The 27,372-nt window shown below is 38.4% G+C and overlaps 2 protein-coding genes across 7 annotated transcripts in view; one reads left to right on the top strand and one right to left on the bottom strand.

Moving 5' to 3' along the window:
* STRADB (STE20 related adaptor beta) overlaps positions 1–3,711 on the bottom strand; it is a 43,601-nt gene extending 39,890 nt beyond the window's left edge. For 3 of the 5 annotated variants that reach the window (XM_054506064.2, XM_064586919.1, XM_045868217.3), the window contains exons 1-2: positions 3,449–3,710; positions 170–265 (exon numbers count right to left, since the gene is read on the bottom strand). In XM_054506064.2, coding sequence (XP_054362039.1) covers positions 170–181 — 12 coding nt within the window. In that variant the 5' untranslated portion in view covers positions 182–265; positions 3,449–3,710. Of the gene's footprint in view, positions 1–169; positions 266–3,448 lie in introns of all 5 variants that reach the window. The other 2 variants (XM_064586920.1, XM_045868216.3) reach the window with 2 other exon arrangements.
* Positions 3,712–3,815: 104 nt separating this feature from the next.
* TRAK2 (trafficking kinesin protein 2) overlaps positions 3,816–27,372 on the top strand; it is a 67,064-nt gene continuing 43,507 nt past the window's right edge. Inside the window, exons 1-3 of one of the 2 annotated variants that reach the window (XM_045868214.3) lie at positions 3,816–4,064; positions 9,444–9,509; positions 10,428–10,471. The gene's annotated coding sequence lies outside the window, so the exon portion shown is untranslated. The remainder of the gene's footprint in view (positions 4,065–9,443; positions 9,510–10,427; positions 10,472–27,372) is intronic. The other variant, XM_045868215.3, reaches the window with a different exon arrangement.

Here is a 27,372-nt window from a genome sequence, read left to right as displayed (position 1 = left end):
AGAGGGAGGGCGGAGAGAATCCCAAGCCAATTCCTCGCAGAGCATGGAGCCTGACCTGCAGCTCGATCTCACGACCCTGAGATTATGACCTGAGCCGAAACCAGGAGTCAGAGGTTTAACAGACTGTGACATCCAGGTGCCCCGAAATTAAATGTTAATACAAACTTACCAAGAGAGACATTGAATCGTTTTAGTTCACAGAAAGTGTCAAAAATCCATCTACTCCAAAAAAGATTTTCCTTTATCTTCAAGATGAAGAAATATCCTATTATAAAAAACAAAAGCAAAATAATTTAGATTTAAATAAAAGTTCCCTGAACTAGTTGCTATAAACCCTTATGGTATTTAGGCAGTTATTCTTTGATGCAAGGACTAGAGACATTTCTGAAAAGTGTCTTTACAGAGCATTTGTTTACAGAACACAATTTGGGATCTGACGTCACAACAGAAAGGCAGAGTTAAGTTGAAGGAATATTCTGAGTATTTCCAAAGGCCAATATACCTGCATCTCTCCTTCCCTATCTTTTCTGTACTTTTTTTTTAAAGAAACTTAAGCAAATGTGAAAGCAATATAGAAAATCAATGTTGGACCCACTTACAAATATGCCCCAATAATTTCCAGTGATTCCAGTTATAAGTAAATGTTGAAGGTTCCAAAGCTTCCTGATTGGATTAATTACCTATTAATTCATTTGGGGTCCATGACTAGCAAATTTGGGAAAGAATCTGGATTAGTAACACACTAGGAATAACATTTTCTTGTTGCCATACGTTGTTGTTGTTGTTTAAGATTTTATTTATTTGAGATAGAGCAAGTATGCACGACTTGGGGGAGGGGCAGAGGGAGAGGGGGATGGGGAAGCAGACACCCCACCACACCCCCAGCAGGTAGCCAGACTTGGGCTTGATCCCAGGATCATGACCTGAGCAGAAGGCAGACGCTTAACCCACTGAGCCACCTAGGTGCCCCTCCTTGTCATGTGTTTTTAAAAAAGAGAAATTTCTTTTCAGTTCCACATAAAAATAATATTTTTAGGCTGAATATTTTTTACCTTATGATTCTTAGTTCTCAATTCTATTCTTCCTAGAATTTGACAAGTATGAAAGATATGAGGATTATACAAATAATTCCTGTCCACTTTCACCAGTAGAGTATTAATCTCAATAGTTTATGAAGACGCTGCAACAGATTCAGAAGTTTAAAATAGCAACTTCTTCAGATTCAAGGAACTACAAAGGCACCACCAAAACTTTCCAGATTTTTCCTAACAGAAAGGGTGGCAATGTTCTAAACTTTCTAGTGTTGGGTGTTTTGTTACACCTAACCATCTCTTTCTTCTTAATTGTGGTTTGTTATTTTAATGAAATCCCCAAGTTTAATCAAGATAAATATCTAAGCAAAATGAAAGAGAAAAGGAAGACTGTGTAAACAACAGATATTATAAAGCAGTATCCAATTTTACTGCTAAGGAAAGATATGAATTTATTCAGGATATTCACTACAAACCAGAAGTAGAGAACAGGAGGAAGAAAAACCTGAAAGGGTATGATTATTTTGTCACCTGCCATTCATTATCATCAATTTAAGGCAGTGCAGTGCCATTTACTGTATTACAAAAGGGGGAAAGCAATACTTGCTCTGCCCACCTTCCAGGGTGATTGAGATCAAATGAGATACTTCATCTGAAAGGGTTCATAACTACCAAACACTGTACCAATATAAGAACTTGAGTGTATGCTCTGAAAGGTACACTCAAATATTACCAGTGGCAGCTCAAAATGGTAAGGCTCATTTGGAAAGCAAGTTGGCAATGTTTCAATGACCATGAAAATACTCATACCTTTTGATCCAGTAAAATTCTCACCTCCCCTAATCAACTCTAAGGAAATGTCTAAATAAATGAAGAAACCATACACCTGTAGAAAGTCATTACACTGTTAATCTGAAGCAGCCAGGTATTCATTCCATATGTGTTTAATGAATGGCTACCATGGTCAGGCACTGAGGACACTCACTGATGATCAGGGCAGACAAGGCAGTGTACATTCCCACAGACAGAAGGATGAGGGATGTCGTGATTAACTCAGTTTTCTGGTTATCAGGATTTTGTTTCTTTCTTTTTCCACTCCGTATCAGTAAGTTAAAAAACAACAAAAGAATTTAAATTCCATTACATTATCTATATTTCAGAAAAACTCAGAAGAAACTGACCGATTTATGAGAATTGCTAGTAAAGGAATTGTCCCACGGGGGTGATTTAATCCCACAGATTTCTGCTTTAGATATGCCAGACGATTAAGAGATGATTTTACAAGACATTTTGAGGTCAAGGCAGCAACTGCACCTTGGTCAAGAGGGTGGTGGGGTGGGAGGGATAGATTCGCGGTCATAATTTTCTCCTGCATGCTCTTTCACTAGATACGGATACAAATCCTTCTTAAAGAAATCATACTTCAGACCTATAGTTTTAAATATATTACATCAGTGTGGTCCCTTGCATTTGTGTCTAACAAGCTAATTAGGATATAGCTTTATAAATAATTTAAATTTGCTCCATTATAGAATGGTTCGTCCAAAGGCTTTAATATCAAAGGTTAACAATTTCTGTGAAAATCATAGGGCGCATTTATTTACAGAACTCGGATTTTGAGTTAATTTAGGCATCCAACAGAGGCTATTGTTAGAGGGAATGCAAAAAAAAAAAAACAAAAACTGCTGAGCCTTAAAATTACTATAATTTTCAAAGAGATCTTGAGAAGCCATAAAATCTTAAAAAATTATAGCGACGCACAACTCCGTAAGATTTTCCAAACTTAGTATCGTGACTCATGCTTTCAAAAAATATTTCCTGAGTGCCTACTGTGCGCCAGACGGACTCTGTGCTAGGCAGACGCTGTGTCACAAAATCCTGACCGAGTTGTGAGGAAAAAGGTATTCGACACAACAAAGCCACGAGGAAAAAACACAACGCTGAATTTAAATACTGAGAACAAAACGAAGCTGGAGCATTTAATTTTGTAAGAGGTTCTTTCCGAGTCCTGCTTTGGGGGATCGCGAAAGCGAACTCGCCGAAGGTGGTACACAGAACCTCGGCCAGAGGGTGTCTTCTGTTCGGAAACTCCTCCAGGCTCGGGAGCGCTGCCAAAGGTGAGAGGTGGGGGAAGAGAGCACTTCGGGCAGCTCGCGCCCCGCGCACCTGGCAAGCACCGCCTACACCGAACGCAGGTGCCTCCGCCACCGGGCGGCCCGGGACTTAGGGGCCGCTCGCCTAGCCACGCCACGCTGACTCCAGCCACCGCTCCCCCGGCTGCCCGGGCTTGGGTTCGAGGCAAGGCGGCGAGTTCTAGCCTCGGGCTTCCCGAGGCGTGCGCGGTACAAGCCGCGCTCCCTCAGGTCCCCGACCCAGCCCTCCCCCTTCCCCTCCCCGGCCCGGCCTCCCCTCATTACCCTGGCGGCGACCACGACCAGCGCGACTCTCCTCAGGCGGCCAACGGCGCGGGGCCTATGGGCCCCGGGAGCCCAGCCCGCCGTGGGGCACCTCGAGCGCACAAGACCCGCTCCCAGCGCGGGCCGCGGGGCGCAGCAAGGCGGCGCGACCCGGACTGGGGCTATGGGCCTGGAACTCTGCCCCAGCCCCAGGCAGTCCGCCCGGAGTGCATTCGCCCCAGAGTCGCGACCCCGCCTCCCGCCCCAGGGCCAGGCTGCTAGGGGGCGGGGCCTTCTAGCTTGGGGGCGGGACAAACGCGCAACAGCTCCGAAGTGTGAGGGGGCGGGCGGACAGGAAACCACAATTCCCGGCAGGTCGCGCGCTGGCGCCGTGGAGGCTGCTGGGAGAGTGGGTCTTCGCTCTTCTCCAATGTGTGGGGCTGCTAGAGAGCCGGCGTCGCTGCAAAACCGAAGTCGCCGAGTGATGATGTTGTGAAGTCGCCCGCCCGTCCCTGCCACGCCCGGGCGGTTACTGGCAGCGGCGGCCGCTTCGGCTGCAGCTCTCAGGCTGAAACCGCTTTAGATCCTACTCCCTGAGGGAGCGCGGGCGGAGGACGGAGGACGTCGAGCCATGCCAGTGAGTAACATTCCCGTGCGTGACTCGAATTTGCCCTTGCCAACTTCTCCTGAAAGCGGAGGAGCCTTCCCGCCCCGAGCTCTTCCCGGTCCTCGGAGGTCACGCGCGGACATCAGAGCCGGAGGCTGGGTATCGCAGGCCCGGGTCTTCGTCCGGTCCCCGCCCCGCGGTGGGAAGTGGTTTGTTTCCCAAGTGTGGGTGCGAAGTGATAGGCGCTGGGCTCTGGTCTGCGGATTCATCCCAGCTGCGCCTCTGAGGATTGGCAGTATCTCAGATCTCTGCCGGAGAGCATCCACCTGGAACCCCACCCTTGAGCGATGAGCGGCTTTCGTGTCTGGACGTTAAACCTTTAGCCTCGGTCACCATGTGTGATGTCAGCGAAAGGAGAGGATATTGCAGAGAGCTCTTTCTATGCTGAATTGGGCTTTTCTTGCGATTGATTTTGAGCCAGATACCAAATATGCTTTAAAAGAAACGGTTAACTTTAGTTTCAAGCGTAAATAATAGATGTTGGCAGATGCCCTTTTTAGTACCAGCGTAAAGATAATCTCCCAAACACTTAAAAGAGTTCTGGGTCATAATAATAACGGTGAACTCAGCTCATTGCTGCAATTTCTGAGCCAGAAAAGAAAGAAAGAGAAAATCCCGAAGCAGTAACTTTTCACTGGAAATTCATCAAGCTAGAATAGACCATAGAAATAAAATGACATGTACTCTTCCAGTTTTTAAAAAAATATATTTCAGGAAAATTTGTCCTGACCTTCCTATCTTTGCTGTAGAATTGGAAGTCTGAGTTACAGTGATCTCCAAATAGCATGTTAATAGCGTTGACGTGACACTTCAGAACAAACTGTGAAGGACATTTGGTGGTGGGAAAGGGCAGGGATGAAGACACTTTATCATCTCAGCAGCTTTTCCAGCTTTCTATTTTTAAAATTAATGTTCAACAAAGTCTCAAACATTCAGCAATCACATGTATGAAAGACAGTGTTTTGTTACTTTACAGATTTTTATTCATATGTTGAAGGAGTTATAAGAAAGAACAAACATTTGAGTACATTTGACCCTTGGAACAACCGGGGCGTTAGGGGCACCAACCCTCCTGTACAGTTGAAAATCCGTGTATAATTTTTGACACTCTAGAAACTTTACTAATAGCCTGTTTGACCAGAAGCCTTATTGATAACATAAACAGTTGACTAACATATTTTGTGTTATACGTATTACATTCTGTATTCTTACAATAAAGTAAACTAGAAAAAAGAAAAAGTTAAGAAAATTATAAGGAAAAGAAAATACATTTACTATACTGCATCAAAAAAAATCTGTGTATAAGTGGACCCTTACAGTTCAAACGCATGTTCAAGTTAGCTGTACTTTTAATCAGCCAGGCACACCAGTCATGAGCTCTATATACGTTCACTCAATCACTATAATAACCCTGTTGTGCTAATTTGAGGCTCATAGGGTTTGCTTACATTACAAGTGGAGAGTCAAACCTAGATCTGCCTTGCATCAAAGTTACAGGTCAGGTAAGTTGTACCTACATCAGAAATTACCTTAAAGTTTGGATGATTCAAAACTATTTTCCAGCATTATTTCCTAATACTGGTTCCTTATACACCTGGAATATCTAGAAGAAGTTCTGAACCCCTGCTTTAGTACTTTTGAACAAAGTGTTCTCTCTGCTTGCCATTCCTATACCCCACAGAGCTGCTCATTTCGACCCCAAAAGCCCATTCCATATCCACCACAGTTTATTTGTGTAAGGCATGATAGGATTGGATTTTCATCTCAAAGGTCCTTTCTAGTTCAAAGGTTTACTGATTCTACAATTGAAAATATGAGCCAAAGAGTATTATTTTTCCACTGGAAACTGGAAATCATGGTTAACATCAGTAGTCACAAAGAGTAGAAAAACCAGTTTCTTAAAAATTTTACATCAATATCCAAAATATGTTAAACACCAATATAAGGAATGAGACAGATAGTAATATATTATTTCATGATTATTATTATCTGTAAGTTTTTGAACCTCTTTAGTTACCATCTTGTTTAGCTATTAAGAAATCTGAGGCATTAAGGTAATACATTTAAAATGACTTAGTAAATAAAGGGACTAAATTATTCATGGCTTCCAGTCATATTTGCTCAGACCTGCAGTGTTCATGTAGTAATAGGAAACATTTATGTAATACTTACTATGTGTTAGATACCTATCTTAACGTTTTATCTATATTATCCTCACAATAGCACTATGAGGTGTTTTTGTAGATAGGCAAATGAAGCAGAGGGTAAGTTAACATACCCAAGGTCATTCATCTTCTATCATTCATCTACTAAGTGGTGGAACTGGGTGTCAAACCCAGGCAAGCTCATAATCTTCAGCATTTACTGAGCACCTACTGTGAACCAACCCCACAACTGGGTGTTTTATTATAATTAGATCATTTATCAGTACAACTACCTTAAATAGAACGTAATTCAGCATTTGGTGACTACCCAAAGCTACAAGGTAAGTAAATGGTTGAACCAAGATTTGAACCCACTCTTGCCTTTCTTCAAAGCCCTTCTTCTTTCTTCTACTTTCCCTTAATAATCAAATCTTTATTAAATACCTTTGATGGGCTAGAGACTGTGCTAAGTGCTAGGGATTTAGCCCCTGCTTTTAAGAAACACAGTCTGAAGAGGGAAAGACACAATTGTTATAGTGTATTAATAGGATAGCAGTATACAGAATGCAGCATACAGAGGTTCTATAGAAACAGAGAGAAAGGGTAGTGAACTGTGCCTGTAGGGTGAGAAGGCTTGGTCCAGTCTTAGAAAAACATATGGGAATTAGCCTGGGCAAAGAAGAGGAAAAGGGATTGTTTGGGGCTGAATTTTGCCCCACCAAAATTTGTGTGTTAAAGTCCTAACCCCTGTAACTTCAGAGTGTGACTGTATTTGGAGATGGGGCCTTTGAGGAGGTGATCGACTTAAATGGGGCATTTAGGGTGGGTCATAATTCATTCTGACATGTGTCCTTATAAAAAGAACTTTAGAAACAAAAAGAGACACCAAGGATGTGTGCACAGAGGAAAAAAAATATGTGAGAACACTTTGAGATTTGATTTCTGGCCTCCAGAACTGTGAGGAAATACATTTCTCTCATTTAAGCTACTCAGTCTGTGGTATTTTGTTATGGCATCTATGCTATTTTGTTATGGCAGTCCTAGCAAACTAATTCAGGGATGTTCTAGCAAAAGGAATGACATACAAAAAGCCTTTGAGGTGTGCCAGGTGATTAGGTTTCATGGTAAGAAGCGTTGAGAGATGAAGCTGGAGATTAGGCTGGGGCCATATTAGGACAATTTTGTATGAAACACTAAGGAGCTGAACTTTATCCTAAAGGGGATGGCATGGAGAGGGTTTCTAACAGAGGAAAAACATTGAATATTGATTTTAGAAAGACTACTCTGACCTTTGTGGAGGATGGATTAAAGGGGATAAGACGGGAAGCAAGAAGATCAATTAGGTGGAAGCTGTACTAAATATTTTCTCAGAATATTGAAATGTCAAACTAAAACAGAACTATTGTTAACATAAGGGAGATTTTAAAGGGCACAGCTAACCCTTAGGGCAAACATGGAGGATTTAGGAAGAATTTGTATGTACCTCTTAGTACCTAGAAACTGGCTTTACTTTTGACATTTTGCTTTGCATGAATAAATAAAGCTTTACTCAACTATCACAGAATATTCAGTATTTTCCCACTAATAGACACTTTAATGGTGCTTACACCGTTCTAAGCCAAGTCCTTTGACAACCTTATGAAATATCTACTATTACTATTTCCATTTTATACATAAAGTTATCGAAGCACAGAGAGGTTAAGTAACTTGCCCATGGTCGCATAGCTAATGGCAGTGTTAGATTCAAACTCAAGCAGTCTGTCTTCAGAGTCTATGCTCCTAGCCATTATACTACATGTTGCCATATATTATTTATCAAGATCTTCAACTTCCTATGAAAGGAGGAGGAAGTAATACAGAAATAAATTGGGTATGTATGCTGTAGTGAGTATATAGTTTATCAGAGGAGATAAGGAATAATTATATGGTTAAAAAATGTCTTAGAGAAAAGTGGAGAGTATTGGGAAGTAATCTTACTTCAAGTTGGGACTTCTGGGAAATCTAGCATTGGGAAAAAGTGGCATTTGAACGGGGATGTGAAGAATGGCTACACTTCGAATATGTAGAAGGAGGGAGAGATTAAAGGTAGAAGAAATCACATGAACAAAGTTACAGGAGTGGGAATTTCCTGGTGTTTTTAAGGAGCTAGTAAATACAATCCTTTGTTTTGGCTGGGATATATTGTGTGGTTGGAGAATCTAGTTTGGGGGTCATGGGGAAACAAATGTCTGGGAAAGAGAGGTCTTAGGGATTGAGGGGCAACAAAAATTGTGAAGTTTGAAGTCAAATGATTGAGGTATATGCCAGATGTAATTATCTTTTAGGAGAGGATAAAGCTCATCTAGTCCCAAATTGTAAGTTAACAAGTCCTATCTTCACTGTCTCACAGATCCCTCTTATTGTTTCCATTCAACTCTTTTATGCCTTTATTACAATAATCCAGGCATAATGTGATAAAAATTTTAAATTATTTTTGTCTCTAATCTTTCCATTGTTGAAATTCATCCTATATTCTGACTCCAGTTTTATTTCTCAAATGTCACTTTTTAAAAAAAGATTTTATTTTTAAGTAATCTCTGCTGCTTAGAGTTGAAGCACCTAACGTGGGACTCGAACTACAACCCTGAGATCAAGAGTTGCATGCTCTCCCAACTGAGGTAGCCAGGTGCCCCTCAGATGTCACTTTCCATTTAGAAACTTGTTTCCTGTGGTATTAAGTTCAGACTTCTTAATCTGAACTTGTCAAATTCAAAGCTCCAAGTACTTTCCCAGTAATAATTCCCACTTAAATTGGTCTGTATACTGCTGCCAGACTGGCTCTGTCTGCTGTTGGCTCTGGGGCTTTTTTTTCTTTGTCCTTTACCTACTGGATATGCCTCTTCTCACTATCCAAATCTTTCCATCCTTGAGGAACCCACTTAAATCTTACTCCTATATGAAACCAGACCACTTCAGCTAGAAAAGAGCTTTCCCTGCACCTGACTGTATAATTTAATACTCATTAAATATTTATTATCTGGTGGTGTTATCCTCTCTTTGATATCCTAGACCATTAGATCTTAGGTTTAATCTAGATCATAGAACTCATTACAGCTCTCCCTAATAGATCTTAGATTTCTTAGATCTTTAACCTCCCTTAGGGCAGATTGTATACTGTTGTATGCTGTTGTATACTTTTTTTTTAAATCTCTTTTCCGTCTTTCAGTTTAATTCAAGAGGCATTTATTGAAAACTGCCCAATAAGCAGCTGATTGACCAGTTGTTAGCTCAGGTAATTTTATTGACATTTCTTATGTAACAGGCTTCTTAATATGTAATGTTCCTAGCTATACTACTGACTCACATAACCTTGGGGATATCCGGTTTAACCACACTATATTATGATTTATTTGTGCTAGAAAATGAGCATACTCGTGGTATAGAGGTGTAACTAATCATGTTGTAAAGATCATTGAGGTCTTTGAAGCTTATCCATATACCTCTGTCCGTGTTTGCCAAAGTTCAAGTTTTTTCTCTTTAGAAAGCTTTCTGACAATAAAGAAGGAATAGCTCAAATAAAATAGGGTCTAATTTAAGAGCGTTACACTATTTTGTGTTACAGTAGAGTTGATATATGCATTAATGGTGAAAGAATTCACCCACCAGTTCAGTTAATAGTTCATTTAACAACAAATATGTAATGAGTTGCTTAAGCTCCTGCTATTATACTCTTATTCTGATCAGCAAGGAAGAAGAAAGGGAGAAGGTAGGCACTTCCCCTTCCTTTCTGGAAGTAAGTTGTAATATGTGTTGTGAAAGAAACAATTTAGATGCTGAGTTAGAAAATAAAGATGACAAGGGAAGATACTTTGGATCAGGTGGACTGGTAACTTCTCCCTGAGGATAATTTTTCAGCTGAGATTAGAAGAGTGAGAAGTAGTTACCATATAAAGAACAAGAGGAAAGAATATTCCAGGTACAGTGAACACTTACAAAGATCCAGAGATAGGAGAGAGTGTGATGAGGAAGTAAAAAAGCCTGACACAAGGCTGTGTCTCTTTAGCTGAGTCTGAGCAAGGAGAGTGGTGCAAGATGAAGAAAGAGAAGTAGTCAGGGGCTAGACTACACCAGATGTGTGGATTTTATTCTAGGGTTTTGGTTTTTGTTTTTTAAGGAGTTTAGCTTTTAAAACATTTTTCTTGTCTTACAGAGAAGAGAGAAACCAAGAAATTGAGCATGGAGGCCTGTTAAGAGGTTGGTTTGTAGACTAAGAGATAATGATGGGTAGAATTAGGATGATAGAAGAGGGGATGAAGAGAAATGGGTAAATTTGAGGTATGAGACTATACAGGATTGGTAATGGATTGGATGTGGAAGGTGAAAGAAAGGAGGTATCTACTGTTCAGTGGATCAGTTCAAGAATTACAGTCAGCCTGTGAGAAATTTGGATATCAGAAGAAGCCTGGTCCGAAGAGCCAGATTGGGAGTTATTAACAATAAAGAGGTAGTTTAATCTGTGGTAGTGGTTGATTTACACAAAGGTAAATGAAAAACAGCAGTAATAAAGAACACAGTCACGGTTGGAACTTTAGGAAGTATCAACATTTAAGGATCATGGGAATAGAGCTGGGTGATCCAATGAAGGGATTTGAGAAAGTGCATTCATTGTAAGATGTAGGCTTCAGGAGAGCCATAGGAAAATTGAAGTAGGGAGTAGTCAACAGTATTGCACCAGAGATACTTAAAATAACAACTAAGAAAGTACCATTGGATTGGTTAGCAGGGCCTATTGGTGACTGAAGGGAAGGCGGTTTCAGGAAAACTCAGATTGTAGTAGGATTGAGGTATGAATAAAAGATGAGGAAAAGGGAAAGTAAATACTCTGAAGAAGCTTGACTGAAGACAGAAGGCAGTAGCTAGAGGGGAACCCAGAGTTTTGAGGAAGGGAGATTTTTAAATTTTAATTTTATCTGTTTTTAATCAAGTGGAAGATTTTGAGCATTATAATAGGCCAAGGAGGAGGGTGTGGCTAGTGGATAGGGATAACTGGTAGAGCAAAGTTTAGAGAAGTCAGGAGTAGAGACTTAAGTAACATATATTTCATTGTTTTTTCACTGGGTGGACATATACATATGGTAGACAAATTGAAAGGTATATGATGAAAAATAAGTTTCTCTCCCCCTTCTGTCTTCCAGCCACCCAGTTCTTCTAAGAGGATTGCTAATTTATGCTCACATTAACGAGTGTGCAAGTACATGATTGAGGTTATGCTTATACTTAATTCTCAGAGTTTGGAGAAAAAGCTAGCTATAGATTATGTGGATTTATTGGTGTGAGGAATAAAAGTAAGAGAGATGGAGAACAGATGGGGGTTCAGAGATGAGTATAAAAGACGTCTCAGAAAAGAACATTTAAGAGGGTAATGGAGGGCATGCCTATGGTGTGAGGCCCACAGGTGATGACTGAATTTACAGCAGCCCCATTTCCCATGGTTTTGTGACCTTTCCAGGAGAACTTAACTACTTCTTTATATTTAAAATGCATGTCAGCTTAGAAAATGAACTTCTCAAAAATCCATCGCTTAAGTAAAGTAAACACATGTTCGGGGTCCAAGTGCCAAAGCTCTGCTTCTATTCTTACTGCTTTGAGTCATAGGCATGTTGTGTGTGATACTTTGAGGTTATTCAGGCCAGTGGTATAAATCAAAACAAAGGGAAACTTGTTGGTTAAGAAAGAGCATTTTCTGTCTGAAGGAAGAAAGGAAGAGGAGACTAGAAACCAACTAAAATGTCTCTGAGATGGTACTACCGTTCCTAAAGCACATAATCTAACAACTTAAAATTTTTTTTTTCAAATACTTGTATCTCTTTAGCTAGTACTAAGCTAAATCACTCTCTTTTCCTTTGTTTTATTTTTAGTCACAAATTAAGAAGACTACAGAGGAGACTTAGCAGTTGTGAGGTTTTTAAGAAGATATTTGATCATTTTCATTTGATGTGGGGCTATTTTTTATTAGCTTTATTTTGTCACTTAATTTTTTTTTCCAAGTTTTTGTTTAAATTCAAGTTAGTTAACATATAGTGTAGTATTGGTTGCAGGAGTAGAATTTAGTGATTCATCACTTAACATATAACACCCAGTGCTCATCCCAACAAGTGCCCTCCTTAATGCCTATCACCCATTTAGCCCATCCCCCCACCCACCTCCCCTCCAACAACCCTCAGTTAGTTCTCTATAGTTAAGAGTCTCTTGAGGCACCTGGGTGGCTCAGCTGGTTAAGCGACTGCCTTCGGTTTGGGTCAAGATCTCGGGGTCCTGGGATCAAGTCCCACATCAGGCTCCCCCTGCTCTGTGGGGAGCCTGCTTCTTCCACTCCCTCTGCCTGCCACGCCCCCTCAGGAACTCATAAGCGAGCTTGTGCTCGCTCTCTGTCAAATAAATAAATGAAAACAAACAAACAAAAAAGTCTCTTAAGTTTGCCTCTCTGTCTCTTTTTTTATCTTATTTTATTTTTCCTTCCCTTTCCCTATGTTCATCTGTTTTTGTTTCTTAAATGGATGTGGGGCTTATTTTAAATGCATCCATAAACAGCTACAAATGCTGCTAGTGGAAAACATGATAAAACTAAGCAACAAGCCAAAGATTCCAATTTAGCCTTCCTATGACACTGAAAACTAGTTCTTTTTAGTTTTTACAAGAAAAGTGGGTACTGTGTTATTGCTATAAAAATGATAAAGCACCCTTTTAACAGCCAACTCATAGTTTTTCATAAAGAAAATAAGTGTTTTCTTTCAAATGTTCAATCTTTGCTTAATTTTTCAAGGCAATTCATTTAATTGATGTTGGACTGAAATGTATTAGTAGTCAGTTTTGTTCATTAAATTACTTCTGTAGTTCAGTTTATTGACATTTTTCATCTTTAAGCTTATAGTTAGGCATGTATTGCGAGCCTACTATGTACCCGTTGCTTTTAGCTTTAGGGCATACAAAAATAAAATACCTTCATTTAAAGAGCTTATAGTGTTGTAGCAAGAAAGAAAGTGAGCACATAGTCTTCTGGTAACACCCAAGATGAGGAGTCAGTAAATACTGATTAAGGAGTAAATCATAATGAAAAATTTTACTATTTCCTAAACCATTTTTCCCATGTTTGTAATCCACTCTGTATTTCTCTATAGCAATTAACATTAAAATTCTCACAAAAGAGAGAAGAACCTATACTTTTCTTAGGAGACAGTAAAGAAGAGACAGAGTGTATTCTCATAGCCAGCCTATGGAAGAGAAAAAAGAACAGGTGAGAAAAGCACTTGACAAGATTGCTAAAGGAAGAGAAGCAAGCCAACTAAATCCCTACTGCTGGAGAGATGAAAGAAAGAGGTACTTGAAGAACCAGTCAAGGGCAGAAAAGCAGGTCCTAGGGTTCAGTCTCATGCAGACATCTTCTGGGTTCTCTGATAACCTGGTTATCTGGTTTCTCAGCCACAGCAGGTTGGAAAGCAGAGAGGCACACTGCAACAGCAAAGTGTAATGGTTGATAGCCTCCCGGTAAGGGGGGAGAACAAAATGAGAAGTAGACTTAAAATCTCCAAAAAATTAGCATTTCACACCATTTATTGTAGGAGGAAAGTGCTCTTTAAGAATTTATAATCCTGGAGGTTATAGCTGTTGTCACTATGTTATAATGCAGTGATTGCTAGTCATAGTAATGACCCTGAGTCATTAGATTCTTTTCAGTCTGTCCTATCTAAGGACTTTTTCCCCCCTCCCATGCAGTTGGACTTTTATCATTCTGTGTCTTAACTTTAGGGGGAAAATATCTTACTACCAATATTTTTAAAATAAGAAACCTTGTTGGGGGGGGGGTTGCTATTAAATATTTTGTGGGTTTTGCCAGTGTGTCAAACCCATCTCTAGGGAATGTTTGCAACTTCCTTGTAACTGGTGGGCTTAATTGATATTGCTCTGCCCATAACTAACATCTCTTATAGAAACTCTTAAGAAGCCTATATAGATTTTTATAAATTGGGCTAAGAAACCCGTCAATTTTCAAATACTCTGACAGTCTTAGGTTTCTAATGTAGTTTCATTTTTCTCCCTACTATAGATTACAAGGATGTAACTTGACTAGAGGTTGATTCATTCATTCAATAAGTATTGAATACCTGGCATTTGTAAGATACTAAGATACAGGTGGACTTAATTTATTGGAATAAGGATTTATTTTGGTCTATATTCCACTAATTTTAGCAGCTCAGAACACATAACAGAATTATTCCCAATTTATGGTAATACATCTGCATTATTTTCTTGATACTGTAAAACAGCCCTTTTTTTTTTTTTTTTTAAAGCCTGGGTGGCTCAGGTCATGATCCTAGAATCCTGGGATCAAATCCTGCATCCAGCTCCCTGCTCACCAGGGAGTCTGCTTCTTCCTCTCCCTCCGCCCCTCCCCCCTGCTCCTGTGTGCGCGCTCTCTCTTTCAAATAAATAAATAAAATCTTTTTAAAAAAAGACAAAATCAAACTCAGATTTGGAGTTTTATGGCATATGATATACATAACACAGATCATTCTGCTTCATTGTTAATACAGCCAACTTTGATATCAGATGACTTATTTCTAAAAATAAATTATAAAGCACTTAAGAAAAAATTGGAGACTAAAAAAGAAATTTGGAGGCTTGTTGTTTTTCTTTATTCATTAATCAATATGTGTTTTTACGAAGTGGAGTGGAGATGTAGAATTTCTCAAACCACATACACTCACTGTCCTTCACACTCCTAGTCTCTTGCTAGTAGAGCCCAGAGGTTGGAGGTCCCAGCTTTGGAAAAACATAGTCGTGGGTTTGATTCTGGGCTCTTCCTAGCTTGGGCAAGTTAATTAACCTCTAAGCTTTAGTTTTCTTATCTATAAAATGATGACAATAATAATAATCACATTTTGGGGTTGTTGTGAGAATTAAAAAGGATCATGTGCATAAAGCATTTATTCCAGTACCTAGCACATAGTAAGTGCTCTGTGTTAGCTATTATTATTAGAAAAGACTGAATTTGGAACAGAATTGAAAATATATTTCTCTGTCATGCATTTTTCATTTGAAACACAGAAGGTTCTTGTGTCTTTATTATCAATTGTTTAACATAAACTGATTTTAGAAAACTTCTATAGTGCTAGTTTCACTTGTTATATTCTACAGTAAAGTCATGAATTTAACAAGGAAGTTTTGGATTGTTTTCATTGTCAGAAGAAGTAGTTTCTGCTCGGGAAAAGTTTCACAGGACAGTGAGGTCTCCTATTAAATTGTTCACATCTAGAAACTGAAGTTTTCTCAGTATACTCTGAGTTGATAGGTCTGGAGGAAAAGACACACTAAGCAAACTCACTGAAGAAGAATCAATATGCCAGGATGTCTGCTCTTAATATACAATAGAACAATCAAGTAAACTCTGTTTTGGTTTCCATAGTTACTGTATTTTTCCCTTATAGAAAAATCTTCAGGAGAAACCAAATTAACAAAAGTTTGTGTGTGTGTGTGTGTGTGTGTGTGTTTGCGCGCAGGCACCCATGCGTGCTCACATTTAGACTTGGAGGACATCTGAAGCATAAGGAGCAGTACCCTAAGGGAATGGGGAGGAGTGGGCTGAGTAGCAATAGGCATTCCAAGAGACTCACTAGCTCAGAGTAGAAGAGGGCTGAGGCTGGCAGACCAGGTAGCCAGACAGAAGGGCTGAGGCTGGTGGACCAGGTAGCCAGACAGAAGGGCTTGGACTAAGGCCATAGCAACAAGCTTGGAGGACAGGAATAGGTGACTACATGGAAAGCAAGTATTGAGGAGAAGAAAGATGTCTCTTAGATTTTTGGCTCTGCTGATCAGGTGACTTGATAATATTAACTAATTAGTAAAGCAGGAAAAAACATTTCATGGGAAGATAATTTCAGTTTGGAAAGTGATGAATTTATGCTATTGATTATAAGCTGATACTGAGAGTTCCAGTTTAAAGTCATATGCCAATTTGGGATAAAGGTAGAGACTTGGGAAGTAATTATAATATAATTGGAAATTAAGGCCTTTGAAGTAGATGAGATTCCTTAGGAGAGAAAGGAGAAGGCCCATGATAAAATCCTGAAGAACTGGGGCTACTAGCTATTAATAAGGCAGGTGGTGAAAGAGGGTTCCTAAATGTTCGCAGCGGCCTACTTACTGTGCCCAACGAGCTCACTCTAATTGTCTCCTGAGTGGCAGATAATAGCCATAGCTCAAAAAATTGATCTGTTCTTACTTGGTTCCTGAATTTCATTGGCAAACCAGAATCATCCATTTCATGTCAGTTCTCCCCTTTATCTTGAAGTGCTGGAGTTGTGACAACTGGTTTGGAAAAAATGACTAATATTTAAACCTCAATGTAGTTTGAACGTCTCTTTGTAGAATTACAGTACTGAAATGGTTATATGTCTAGATATGCAGAATTCTAGAAATCATTCTAGAGGGCTCCTGGATGGTTCAGTCCATTAAGTGTCTGCCTTCGGCTCAGGTCATAATCTCAGGGTCCTGGGATCCAGTCCCACATCAGGCTCTGCTCAGCTTCTCCCTCACTCTCCCTCTGTGTGTGCACTCTCTCTCTCTCTCAAGTAAATAAATAAAATCTTTTTTTAAAAAAGAAATTATTCTAGAAGTATGTATGTTTATAAATATGTTTATAATATTCTGTCCTGACCACTCACCCCCATTTTAAGTTACACCCTGTTCCTGGTCATATAAGATTGCACGTCCTGTTGCCACTGATTACTTTGTTGATCTGAAGAGCTATAGTGCTTACAGTTTTTCTTTTGGCATTTTTTGGAAACTTCTACTTTGGAAGGCTTTTAAGTATTATAAATTTAAAATAACTGAAGGATTTAGGATTATCTTAAGCCACCAAAAGCAAGTTTACATTTGATTGTTAGAGGGGACAAAAAGAAAGGAAGACATGGGTTTTCTGCCTTTTATTTAATTATTTCTGTTTTTAAAATTTGTATTTACCCATCCTACTGCTGTGTTAAAGTGGTGTTTCAAGGGGTCTTCTTAGCTATTTTACTTGAAAGTAAGCTCTGAAGAGCAGATTATACAGTAATACTCTTAAGTCTGCCAGCATGATTACATCTGTTCAGTTTCTTAATCTTTTGTGAACTCTTTATAGGTTTTCAGGTGATGATGTCTCTTGATTTAATCTAATACCTAAATTTTACCAGTCAACATTGAAAGAAAATACTTTATGATTTGTTGGGGAAGGATTTATTTGGTTCTAGAAATAGAGTACATATTCTTTTGTGGAATCTGTTGTATAAAATGTTTCTGCTCAAGGTGTTTCCCCCCATTTTTGATTAAGAGAACAGAAAATCCCAAACTCTGTAATGCCATTTACTCTGCATTACTCACTTTTGAAGACCTATAATGTTTTTTCCTTTTTTTTTAATCAAAAGGACATAAATTTCTGTTTAAAAAAAAGATTTTTAAAATATAATAGCTATGGTGATTTTATTAATATCCCAGAATATAAATTCTTGACACCAACTGCTGTTGTGAACAAATATTTTAATATGTCTATAACCCAGATGTCAGCTGAGTGTCCAGACAGACCCTTTAAAACCTAAATGATTGGTTTGAACCTTCAGTTTCGTGTCATGGGGAAACCAAAACCCTCCCTAAGATTTCTACAAATTGCTGATGTTCTTCTGGCCTCTGAGCTCCTGCCATCTGGATGGGGCTTCTTTCCCTTGCCTTCTCTCTTCCTCTCCAGAGAAAGAAAAAGCAGTTATTTCCCTAGTCTTATGCAGAGCAGTTTAGCCTTCCTTTTGATGCTGCAAGGCCTCACCTTCCACAAGTGGCTTTTCTGTGTATTTTCCCAAACAAAAAGCTCCTAAGAGGAGCTCTGCTGTCGTATGTTAAGATGATGAAATGTGTACCTTATTAGGTATAATGTAATAATAATAACCCTTTTAGTAAATCGTATTTTTTCCATTTATCAAACTTTCAAATATTTAAATAACTCATACTAAACTCAGTCTCCACTCTTTAGAAATTCTAAGAAAACCCTATCTTGAAAAGGCTTTTGGGGCGCCTGGGTGGCTCAGTCGTTAAGCATCTGCCTTTGGCTCAGGTCATGATCCCAGGGTCCTGGGATCGAGCGCGGCATTGGGCTCCCTGCTCCGGGAAGCCTGCTTCTCCCTCTCCCACTCCCCCTGCTTGTGTTCCCTCTCTTGCTGTGTCTCTCTCTGTCAAAGAAATAAATAAAATCTTAAAAAAAAAAAAGGGCTTTTGCAAAATTAGAATTGAATATACTATATAACATCATGTAGCTCTTTTGCCAGATCATACAGAGAAGAGAATGCTCTCTTAAAGGATATAGGATTCCAGATAGAGATTAAGTGTCAAGTTGTTCTTTCTCTTGGAGAAATAAATCAACATGATTTTGTGAATGTGAGACTGAAGTGTACCCTTTTGAGGTTTGAGTTTATTTAGTATCTTTGAGGTATTTTCTATCCCATTTTCTTTGACTAAACTACCATATGATATCACTAAATTATTTTTGACTGCCAGATAATAATTTGCTTTGTTTTTCATATTTCTAAGCCAATCATGATTTTTTATAGAAACGAGTTTGAAAAAAAATGGGTGATGGAAAAAGGCATAAAACTAGGGATGTGTAATTAGTAGGCAATTCTATCTTAAGGATTTTACATCTGTACTATTTCTTCCGATACTTACTGTCATGCTGGAATGTCAAGTAAAAGATGAAATTCCTGTCTAGTAGTAGAGTTTTGAAAAGATGATGTTGTTAATACTTATTCAGCTGTTTATTGCATTTTCTGTAAAAGTTTGGTGTCATTGCAGTTTTTTATATTCTGTGGTGCAAAATACCATGATTTGAGGTATAGACCAGAGGTCAACCAACTATAGCCTATGGATTCAGCCAGTTATGCGAGCTAAAAATGGTTTTTACATTGTTAAAGGGTTGAAAAAAACAACAAAGATAATTGATGATAGAAGCCTTATATGTCTGCAAAGTCTAAAATATTTACTACCTGGCTTTTTACAAAAAAGTTTGCTGACCCATGTTGTGGATTCTTGAGTTTTGAAGTGGATGAATAGGGGTGCCTGGGTGGCTCAGTTAAGCATCCAACTGTTGATTTCAGCTCAAGTCATGATCTCAGCGTCCTGGGATCAAGCCCCAAGTCGGGCTCCATGCTCAGTGGGGAGTCTGCTTGAGGATATTCTCTTTCTCTCTCTCTCCCCTTCTGCCTCTCCCCCACCACACTCACGCACATTCTCTCTAAAATAAATGAATAAATCCTTAAAAAATAAATAAAGTGGATGAATGACCTGTTAATTGTTAGGAAGTCACTGATGGAAACTGTCAGTGCTTATATAATTGTATATTTTGAGTACTGTGTAATTCACATTAAAATAATGGCATAGATTGATAATATGTTGACATGGGAAGATGAATGAGTAGGTTGCTAAACAGCATGTTAACATTATGTCTCCTAGTGAAAGATGGTAAAAGATTACAAGTAGCTTTCATTTGATTCTTCACATTTCTCTACTGCCCGGAATTTTTTTGAATTAATATATTACTTTATAATGAGAAACAAAGGTGTACATATGCATATTTTGTGTGTTGTGTTTGTGTGTTTGAAAGAGAGAGAAACTGAATGGAAATTTCCAGGGTGGCTTATGGCTGACTTTCATCAGATAAGAAAGAAGTTTAAAAAATGTAGCTTATTCACTACTTTTAAATTCTTACCGTCTTTGAACTTAAACGTTTTTCCCTTCAGAGTTTTACTAGATAACCAAGCACTTGAAAATGCCACTATTGAGGCCCAATCTCACTTTTTTTTTTTTAATATTTCTTTAGTTGAAATCTAATTACACTGCTTTAGTTAGGTAGGTGTGATATATAAAGCAAATGTTTCCTGTTCAGGCACATGTTCAAATTTTAAGAACTGAAGAGACACAAGAATAATTATATGAGAAGCAGTCTGCCAGAAGAACAGTAGGGTTTCCATAGGTTTTTTTTTTAATTTCCCTTTTATCCCATACCTTGCTCCAAATTTCCCCCACTTTCCAGCCCACAAGGCAAGCATTTTAATATCCTTATAAATTTAATGCAGAAAAAAATTTAATTTATTGTATAAATATCATTATGGTAGCTCTCTAATTTTGCTTCTTGCTTTATTCACTCAGCACTGTATTTCTGGGGCTGTGTTGCTCCATGCATGTATCCACTGCATTCTACCAATCTGCTCTCTAGCAAGTAGGCCCTCACCTTACTATCACTAATAGCAATACAGGAGACAGTCTCCTACATGTCTCTTTATAGGGTGATATGAGAATTTCTTTGAGATAGGTAATTACCACGGGCAAAATTGCTGGATCGTAGGGGACATATATACTTAATTTGACTACATAGTTTCTGTTGGTTCCTTTGAATGGCTATACTCCCATCATGCATTCTCACCGTGGGCTTTTTATTTGGGGAAATTTTTGTGAGAGTTTCCCTAACACCAGTAGTTAGTGACAAGAAACGATTACCTTAGGTAAGAATAGTTGTTAGAACTCCTGAATTAGTGCTAGGTGGCAGTGCCAGGTGAGATATATAGCCATGCTTTTTATAAGAGCATGTGCTTTTTGAGAGTAGAGCTGTTAACAATGTGGGAGGGTAGGAACTGATCTGAATCCTGAATCTTCTATGTCCAGATAACCAGGTACATGAAATGGTATTGTTTGTATTTTTTTTTAATTAATTTATTTATTTGAGAGAGAGGGAGGGGGCAGGGACAGAGGGAGATGGAGAGCGAGAATCTCAAGCAGACTCCCCACTAAGCGCGGAGCCCAAATGATCTTACGACCCTGAGTTCATGACCTAAGCTGAAATCAAGAGTAAGACACTTAAGTGAGCTGCCCAGGCATCCTGATATGGTTTGTATGTTATAATTCTACCTCTTTATTTAACTTTTAAATTATATTTAACACATAAATAATGTTTACTGTCAAGCACTGTTATATATGCTTTATAAATATTAACTCATTTAATCCCCATAACCTAGGAGAAAGGTACTATGATTGTCCCTATTTTATAAATGAGGAAACTGAGGCATAGAGGGATTAAGTTATCTAAGCATAGGTTTCTCAATTTTAATATTACTAATTAGGGAATATGGAGAACTAAATAAGAATCTGTAAAAAATAAATGAGTTGTATAGTATGTGTTACTTCATAGTCCATTACAAATACAAAGGTGCTATTTAACTTTTGAATACCAATATGTGTTATTCATCGTAAGGTCAAATTGGAAAGGGAAACACATCTACTAACGTGTTTAATATTGTTAATATTGTACTTCTAAGATTTGAAAATAAAATCCAGGGATAATGATAACCTTTTATTAGATGCCATAGTTGGTACTCCAGCACATTGGATGTGTGGATTTTCCAGATGGGTAAAATTTATCTTTTGATATTTTCTTTTAAATCCTGTTTTCATAACTTCTTAAAGAGTAGTTATGGAAGTATGATTTAACCTTTTCCTCATAATTGGGGTACTATTTTGTTAACTGTCATTGTACTTTGATGAGGATATAAATGTGAAATATGAAACAAAATGGCTTTTGATAATGACTAGACCTTGCTTTCTTGAAAAAGTCTAATATTTTTTTGCTTTTGGATTATTTGCCTAACTTTATAAAAGGTAAAGTAGGGAATGTGCAGCCACAGCTGTATAATGTGGCTGCTCTTCTATAAAATTGATCATTGACTCACAAGCAGTTCCTTATCTAGAAAACCTTCTTCAGTATTGGCTGTGGTGGTTTTAGTTCTTAGTGATTTGAAGACCCTGATGAATCACAAATACTTATTAGCTGTCACACATTCTCTTGCTACTCACTATTTGTTGAGGAAAGTACAGAGAAACAGTGTCCCTTTCCACTTCAGTAGTTTGGGCTAGATTACTTTGGGCTAGATGAATGTAAATTCATTATCCTTTGCAAACAAGACATCGGGCTGAAATTTTCTTTACACCTTTAATATTTGGCTTGAAATGAAATGTCAAGCACAAGACATCTAAAATTATTATCTCTAAATGTATAGGACAAAAAGCCCTGTTCTTGCATGGTAGGTTTACTTTCTTATAAATCTTTTTAAATGCAAACTCATCTGCTTAAAATGTATAATTTAGGAACTTTCTGGCTAGGGACAGAGTATACTCCAGAGCAGATTCAGCTCTGCTGATCATCATCAGATGGTCATTTTCAATTCAGCCATTATTGTTATTTGTAGCATGTTTGTCTTATATATATATATACAGTTTTGAGGTATTTTATAAGTATTACAAACCCCATTTTGTCCCTAAAAGAAATGCTAGTGATTGATTAATGGACACAAAAGTAGAAATAGTGTAAAAAATTGAAAGTGAGAAAATGACACCTGTTAAATATATGATTAGACAATAAGAATGATTATGAAGGCCATGAAAAACAACGTACCTGTGCAATTGACAGCCAAAGGTGAAGAAATGTGAATGTTTGAAATGGTTTTGGCAGGGGATCATTGTTAGAGTGGGATGTCTATTTAGTCAAAGATTCAGTTAAAGTTAGGAGTTCAAGAATTTAAAGACTAAGCATGGTGAATGCAAGTGCTGTAGTGGAAACTTATCAAAAACCACAGATGGCACCATGGGTTCACCGTTTTTCCTAATCTGCAGGTGAAGCTCTGGTGTGGATTCCTTAGCTGCCAGAGGTTCACTCCCTTCTCATGTTGGTAGAGATTGTGGCAGGGAGGGGTTGCCTTCCTCAGCAAATGTTCATTGTAAACAAAACAGGACAGTTTTTAAAAATGCCCAAACTATATAGTTAGAAGGCAATGCGGAGCCCGTAAGCCTAAATCTCACTCATGGTTTTGGACTTTGAAACTCATGGATTTAACAGCCTTTTGGAATCCAATTTGTAAGTAGAGTTGTCTCCATATATTTCATATTCTGAAACCCTACTGATCTTTTTTTTTAAGGTGTATGTATGTATGTATGTGTTTGAGAGAGAGAGAGCAAGGAGGAGGGACAGAGGGAGAGAGAACCTCAAGCAGAAGCCGCGCTGATCACGGAGGCCAGCGGGTTGATCTCATGCCCCTGAGATCATGACCTGAGCGGAAACCAAAAGTTGGACGCTTAACTGATTGTGCCACCCAGATGCCCCAACCCTACTGATCTTTAAATCTAAAAAAGATCACTAAAAAAGAGGGACAAAGTATTTGCTGGACACAATTCCTTTTTCCTAAGGGTGACCTTTATAACTGCTGATAGAACAGCTGTGCTGAATATAGCCAATGTAATATACTGGGGCACATTAGTGCAGCTAGACTTGGTGTTGCTATGGGGTCTCTGCCGTTGTGAGCTCTGCTGCTCACTCCTCAGGTTGGATTTTGGTAGTGACACCAACCCCCGCTTTTTTTTCCAACTCTTTTTTTTTTTTTAAGATTTTATTTAGGGACGCCTCGGTGGCTCAGTCGGTTAAGCATCTGCCTTCGGCTCAGGTCATCCCAGAGTCCTGGGATCAAGTCCCAGATCGGGCTTCTTGCTCAGCAGGGAGCCTACTTCCCCCTCTGCCTGCCACTCTCCCTGTTTGTGCTCGCTCGCTCTCTCTGACAAATAAATAAAATCTTTTTAAAAAGTCTTTTATGTTTACTTTAATTCTAGGCTCTGTGCTTCTGTTAAGATGAAGTTTCTCTGAATTGTTTTAGCCTTTTCTGTAAGGCTGTTTTGGCCATAATATGCTGTTTTAAGGAAGTAGTTAAGATTTTTTTTTTTAAGGCACAGGACCTATATTTTGGTATACACTGTTGACCATTTTGTTTCCATGGCTAGGCTAAACTAAATCATTAGCCATGTTGTTTTCTTCAGCAATATTTGTATCAGTGACATGTTTTGGTTGTTCTTTTTAAGTCTTATTCTTGTTTAAATAAGTCACTTGGCTGTTTTACTCTGTTTTCTCCTACGTGTGCATAAATTATAAAGGCTGGCTTCTTGTTAAATAATGCATGCTTGGTTGATTGAAGAAAAGCAGTGAAGTTGTTCCTGAAAAGAATGAATAAAGATCGAGCATAGAAAACGGTTGGTGCTCAACAAGTACTAAGAATATGTTGTACAAACTAGGAAGGGCACTGAAAAAGTGTTGTTTGTGCTTGCCACAGTTTGCCAGAAGTTTCTACTACATTTAGGACTCTGGCTCTGCAAGCTTTCTGTTTTATTCATGCATCGAGAGGTAGAAAGAAAAATGATTAATGGCACTAAACTAACATCACTTGTTACAGGATAGGAAGTAAATGGGATTTCTTATGTTAAGAGAAGATGCCATTTAGTGGCCAAGAGTAGGGTTTACATTGTTCCCACCTTTGTATAAGGCACAATAACAGTAAAGACAATAAAATAGTACTATTTGGTGATGATAGAAATAAAAATTAATATTTGCATAGCATTTACTGTAATCTAAGGTATTGTTCTAAGAGCTTTACATGTATTAACTCTTGTAATTCCCTCTTGTAATAGGTGTTCCTATTATCCTCTCATAACTCACTTAATCCCCATAGCAACCAAATAAGTAGACCTCGTTATTAGGCCCGTTTTGCAGATGAAAAAACAAGATTAAGTAATTTGTCCATCCTACAACTAGTAAGTGGTGGAATTGGGACTCAACTATAAGCAGTCTAGCTCCAGTATCCATGTTCTTAACCACTGTAGTAGGCTAATGGCTGCTGAGGACACCCAGATCCTAATCCGCTGGAACCTATGAATATTACCTTCTATGGCATAAGGGATTTTGCAGAAGGGATTTTGAGATGGGGAGATTATCCTGGATTATCTAGTTGGGCCTTAAATGTAATCATAGGTGTCCTTATATGAAGGAGGTAGAGGGTGATTTGTCCGAAGAAGGTTACGTAGCAATGGAGGCAGAGAGATTTGACGATGCTGTGCTGCTGGCTTTGAAGGTGCAGGCAGGGCCCCTGAGCCGAGGAATGCAGAAGCTAGAAGCTAGAAGAGACAAGGAAACGGATTCTTCCCTAGAGCCTTCAGAGGAAGCACAGTCCTGCCAATACCTTGGTTTTGGTCCATTGAAATCACTCCATCCTTTGATGTCCAGAACTGTAAGATAATGAATTGGTGTTGGCTTAAACCACTAAATTTGTGGTAGTTTGTTGCAGCAGCAATAGGAAACTAATATAACTACTGTGCTATGAGTAAATGTACTAGTTATAGTTAAGGCTTTTATTATAACAGCCCTTCCCCAGAATCCTTGAAGGAATGAGCTTCAGTAGTAATCTCCCTCAGTAGTTTTCTTGCTTTATAAGGCACTTGTCACTTTATTGCTTAGTCCTTTTCTCTTTCTATATGAAGACTATTCAGTCTTTAAACTGCATCTATTACATAAACAGGGTAGCTATTCTGAGCTTAGAGTTGGCTGTTGAGCCAGAAATTTAGTATTAGGCAGAAGACATCATCTTTTGTTCAGGCCCAAACAGAAGGGGGAAGCTGAAGGGAATGAGCATGTTAGTGTCTACTGTATGTCAAGTACCAAACTAGGAATTTCTATTTTTTATTTAATTCTCATACCTGACCCTCCCTATAAAGAGTAGTTAATTATCACTCTCACCTTTACAATGACGAACTGTTAAATAATGTGCCAGAGTCAGAAAACCAGTAAATAAGATGAAAATTCAGGCTTGTCTAATGCCAAGGTGCATACATTGTTTTATACTCAGCATTGCTACTCCACGCTAATCCTACTGAGGAGCTCGGATCTAGACCAAGGCATACCCAAAGGGTTTACTTAGTTCTAAAGAGTCATTGGGAAGAACATATCATTTGCAGATCATCCCTGACCTGGTGCACACTCTTCATGTTAGGCAGGTTCCTGGATTACTCTGGAGGTCTAGATTCTTCCTGCTGACTCTAAAGATGGACTTAGTTCTATATTCAACTTGGTTTTCTTTATTTTTGTATTTAGAGTTAACACTAAACAATTAACACTACCTCCAAAACTAATTAAAAAGTGATCCTCTAGAGTAAAGATCTAGAGTCCATAGTTGAAACTTACACAGTTTATTTTCTGTTTTCTATGTAATACATATAAATATTTAAAAAAAGAAAAAATATGAATGCTAATGTAAATATTAAAGATTAAACCAGCTAGTGGGTAAGTCTCTGGCAGGTAGAATGTCCCAAGGTTATCATTAGATTTTCACAATGTTCTTTGATTAAAATATGGTTAAGAACCATAGTTCTGTTTAAAAACCAGTTTGGACCAGTATGAGAAGCACTTGCTTCTGTTCTTTCCCTTTTCATCCCCTTCCTCCTCCCTCTCTTCTTTCTTCCTTATCTTCCTCTCTCTACTTCTTTCTTCACAAGCAAATTTGTAACTTACTATGTTTTAAAAAATGCTTTCTTAGAAATTGAAATAACTTTAAATACACTTGTAAGTGTAGAAAGAAGAAGTCTGTTCATTACTGAAATTCTTCTAGAGGTAGTGATCTAATTATAAGTATCTAAATGTAGGGGGAATTCCCTGTTTAAGAAGTTGATCAAGGAAATCATTGATTTAGACAGATGATTATTTGATGCTTGAATTATTTTACTACTAGATCAGTTGGCAAACTTACTCTATAAAGGGTCAGGTAGTAAATATGTTAGGCTTTGCCTGACTGTAAGTTCTCTATTACAATTACTAAGCTCAGCCATTGTAGCATGAAAACAACCAAGTTGACAGTGGATCAACAAATGAGTCTGGCTGTGTTTCAGTAAAACTTTATTTATGACACTGAAATTTGAATTTCATATAATTGTCACATATTATGAAACATTTTAACTGAGATTTTTTCAACTATTTAAAGATATAGAAACTATTCTTAGCTCACAGGTTATACAGGAACAGGTGGCAGGCCAAATTCAGCTTTCAGGCAGTAGTTTGCTGACCATGCACTAGGCCTCTTATACACTACCGTGTTTATTCTTATATTTGTATTGCCATTCTATTTTTAAAAATATACTGCTGGGTTTATAATCTAAAATCGGGGTGTCTGGAGTATTATAATTTAAAAGACTTTGGTAAAGATCATAGGTGACATAAAGACTTA

This window comes from Mirounga angustirostris, unplaced genomic scaffold (genome assembly GCF_029215605.1).
Source record: "Mirounga angustirostris isolate CCGP_5_RB_7025 unplaced genomic scaffold, mMirAng1.0.hap1 SCAF_3, whole genome shotgun sequence".
Lineage (NCBI taxonomy): Eukaryota > Metazoa > Chordata > Mammalia > Carnivora > Phocidae > Mirounga > Mirounga angustirostris.
Note: the sequence above shows the minus strand (reverse complement) of the source record. Positions and strands in the feature narration are given on the sequence as shown.